This window comes from Monodelphis domestica, chromosome 7 (genome assembly GCF_027887165.1).
Source record: "Monodelphis domestica isolate mMonDom1 chromosome 7, mMonDom1.pri, whole genome shotgun sequence".
In the NCBI taxonomy this organism is placed as follows: domain Eukaryota; kingdom Metazoa; phylum Chordata; class Mammalia; order Didelphimorphia; family Didelphidae; genus Monodelphis; species Monodelphis domestica.
In genome coordinates this window covers 7,874,563-7,878,046 of record NC_077233.1, presented here as the reverse complement: position 1 = coordinate 7,878,046, position 3,484 = coordinate 7,874,563, and the positions used below count along the sequence as shown (strand labels likewise).

The 3,484-nt window shown below is 44.7% G+C and overlaps 1 gene segment (V, D, J or C); it reads right to left on the bottom strand.

Annotated features, from left to right (window-relative positions):
* Window positions 1-759: 759 nt before the first annotated feature.
* On the bottom strand, window positions 760-1,555 carry LOC130455582 (probable non-functional T cell receptor gamma variable 10). The segment is given in 2 exon segments: window positions 760-1,250; window positions 1,347-1,555. Coding segments are annotated over 2 exon segments (534 nt in total).
* Between the last annotated feature and the right edge of the window lie 1,929 nt (window positions 1,556-3,484).

Here is a 3,484-nt window from a genome sequence, read left to right as displayed (position 1 = left end):
TGATGACAGATCTCCCTCCCTCCTACCCCAGCTCCAAACCTGTGGTGTCTATAGCCTTGGGATGATCTCTTTCAGTGATGGAGGTCTGATTTCCCCGAGGCTTTTGGTAGGTTCTTCTTTCATCTGTCCCACAGCACTGGACACATTCCACCTGAATCAATACTTGTTGACTGACCACAGGTAGTGAAAAATGCCCAACTGCACTAGCACCAGCAGCAGCAGCAGCAACACCATAATTAATGTTGACAAATAGGATCTCACAAATGGAAGGTATTTCCCAGGGCATTTATTCAACATTCTATCTGCAAAGGCTTTCCAGTTGGTTGAGAGATTTAAGGAACCAAGAGATGCAACTAATGGCTTCCTTCTTCACATTTCTCTTCTTTTCTCATGAGGAATAGTGGATCCAACTACCAACTTTGGTGCAAGACTATCTGGGTTCAAATTCTGCCTCTGGCACTTGCTCTCTAGGTAATGCTAGGTAAGTCACTTAATCTCTCTTGGTTTCTCAGACTCTGGTAAATGGGAATGCAGAGAACCTATTCCAGAGGATGCTGGAGAGGGTGAAGAAACATGATAAAATGTAAAACTCTCTGCTAAAAAATAGAATGACATAATCTGACTGTTGAAAGGAATCTCAGCAGCAATCTAGTCCAACTCATAAACCTAGTGAGAACCTTAAAGCCTTTGAGACGTGTGAATGATGCTGATGGTGATGAAAGAAGGTTGGAAACTCTATGAGTTGGAGAAGAAATGTGCTCAGCTGTGGACAGCGGCCATGTTGGCTTGAGAAGAAATGCAGGAGGAAGTGCTGCAGGCAGGCTGAGGATGGGAGCCAGAATGGAGGAGGAGGTGGCCCCTTTGGAAGAGGATGTGGGGAGGGACTGATGAGGGCAGGATTCTTGTATGTGGGGTCACGGAGTGTTCATTGCTGTGGTATTCCCAGATGGCACAGTAATAGGTGGCCTCGTCCTTATGTGTTATGGAGTTTATTGCCAGGACTGAGGTGCTCTGAGCATCATTCTTTTCCCCCACAAATTTGTTCTTTTGATCATCTAATGATTTTTTGGTGGGGACCCGGTTCAATACGACATAGAGAAGATGCTCTAAAGGCTGGTTTGGTTTCTGTTGGTACCAGTGTATGTACCTATCGGCAAAGTTGCTGCTGGACACCTCACAGATCACGCGTGCTGTTGTGCCCACATATGCAGTGATGGAGCTCTGAGGCTGCTTCAAGGCTGCGTGTCCAACTGGAAAGAAGAGAAGAGAACAGGGGAGCCATGAGCTTATCCTTTTGTGAATTTCTTCTGGCTCCCACCTTATCTAAAAAGAAGAAGGTAACTCACAGGCACAGAGGGCAGCCACAGCAAGCACTTCGTGGAGGCCCATTTGGCTGGGCTGGTTGTCAGCCTGAAGAGAAGACAAGGAAACAAGGAGGCTGTCTGATGGAGAGAGCAGGTCAGTGGAAAGAGTGGTGGGAGGTGGCCTGTTGAGGTGTCAGCAGAGGAAAGGAGCTGCTCAAAGACTGAGGCTCACTGAGTGCATTTGACCTTTCTAAGAGGAGCAGACCAGGGCTGTCCCCGTGGGTGTGGGCCAGGCGTGGTGATGTGAATGGTGATTGGCCTTCCTGTTTCCTTTGCCCCCAAATGAAGGTAGTGAGATATTGCCTTGACACACTTCTGCCTCCTCCACCCCTAGAGCCCTGAGAATGTCTGCTGATGGCTTCTCAGACACCACTGAGCCCTCTAAAGAACAACTTGCATTTCTTTAAGGTTGTCACTTGCGTGGCCTTGTAGTGGCTACTGAGAGCTAGACTCAGTCAAGAAGGCCCAGACCAGTCCAGGGGCTGTTTGATTTCAGACAAATGGTGACCTCTCCATCTTCTTGGCAGCTCTCCAAGACACCAAAAGTCAAGGAGAAGGTTCCAGCTTGCTTTGGCAGAAGGAGAGTCCTCCTCTGGGAGGCCCATAAACTAGTGCAATGCCAGGGCCAGTCCCCATCCCCTTCCTCTCAATAACCATGTTGGACAGAAGTGGAAGGATTCTATCCTACATTGCACAGATGAGAGAGCTGAGGCTTAGAAAACCGAGATCACTTGCCCATGGTCCCACTGTTAGCAAGTATAGATAAAGTGTAGTAATTTATTCCTTTTTCTTTATAGTTTGTAAATTGGATAAATCCCATTCCACCCACGCTTATCTCAGTCTATAGGGGCCATTTCTATTCAACACTGCAGAGTTTATCATTGGATTATTTACCATCCTCTGGTTTCCTACAATATTTTCATGTGTATCACTCAGGTCCCCAAGTAGACTACGCTCCTTGAGGGCAGGGACTCTGCCTCCAGATTTCTTTTGTTCCTCAAATAGCTTTTATTACCAAGACCCAGTTGAGTCTATTCATCTATTGTCCTTTCATGATTCCTCCATCAGCATTACTGGGCTTCATAATTTCTTTGGGCTCTCTGGAGGGATCCCATGTTTAGAGACAATCTTCTTCCCTACGGAAAGAATACAGACATTGACTGCCCCTCTTGCATTTACGGGGAAGATGGGCTCAATTCTTGGATTATGAGTGAGGGCCTATTTAGTTTCCTGTCTGGATCTTTTGCAATCCAAGAGGCTCTTCCCTCCTTCCTGACATGGCTTAGGCTTTGGTTTTGGTGTCCTTTTCTAATGATAATAAGAGTGAACATTTATTAAGCATCTTAGAACTTACAAAGTGGCTTATCTCAGTAACCTTATTTGATCTCATAATGACCCAGTTAGGTAGATGTTATTTTTGTTTACATTTTACAGCAACTGAAAGAAATTAAGTGACTTGTCCAAGGCCACACAAGTATTGGTTAGAGTACTGGACTTGGCATCAAGGAGATCTAAGTTTGTGTTCATTTTCACCCATTGACTAGCTGCTGTGTGACCACTGGCAAGACACTTAAACTCTCTCAGCTTCAGTTTCCTCATCTCTAAAATGGGGATAGCAATAGCATCTATCTCTCAAGGTTATTGTGATGTTCAAATGAGCTGATGTGAAAATCCCTTCGTACAACTTAAAGTATTATACATCATATTAGTATTATATTTGTAGAGCAGTTTGTGAACCTCAAAATGATAAAGAAATGCTTGTCAGTATTATTGGTGGTGGTGGTAGTGACGCTTTTGTTAACTTGGCAATCTCAAAAGAAAGAAGATTTCAGGGATCCCAAAGAGCTTTGGAGAGATGCCTGATCAGCCTGAGTAATAATAACCCCCATTTAGGTTACATTCTAAGGTTAGCCAAGTACTTTCTTCATGACTGCTCTGAAAATATGATTCTTCCCATTTTTTACAATTCAGGAAACTGAGGATCACAGAGAGGAAATGAGTTGACCATGGACAAACATTTCAAATCCAATGGATCCAGACTCATTGCCAAGGAAGACACAGACAGTAAGCAGGCACTTAAAGGACACACTCAAGCATAGGAATGGTCAGAAAAGGAAGCT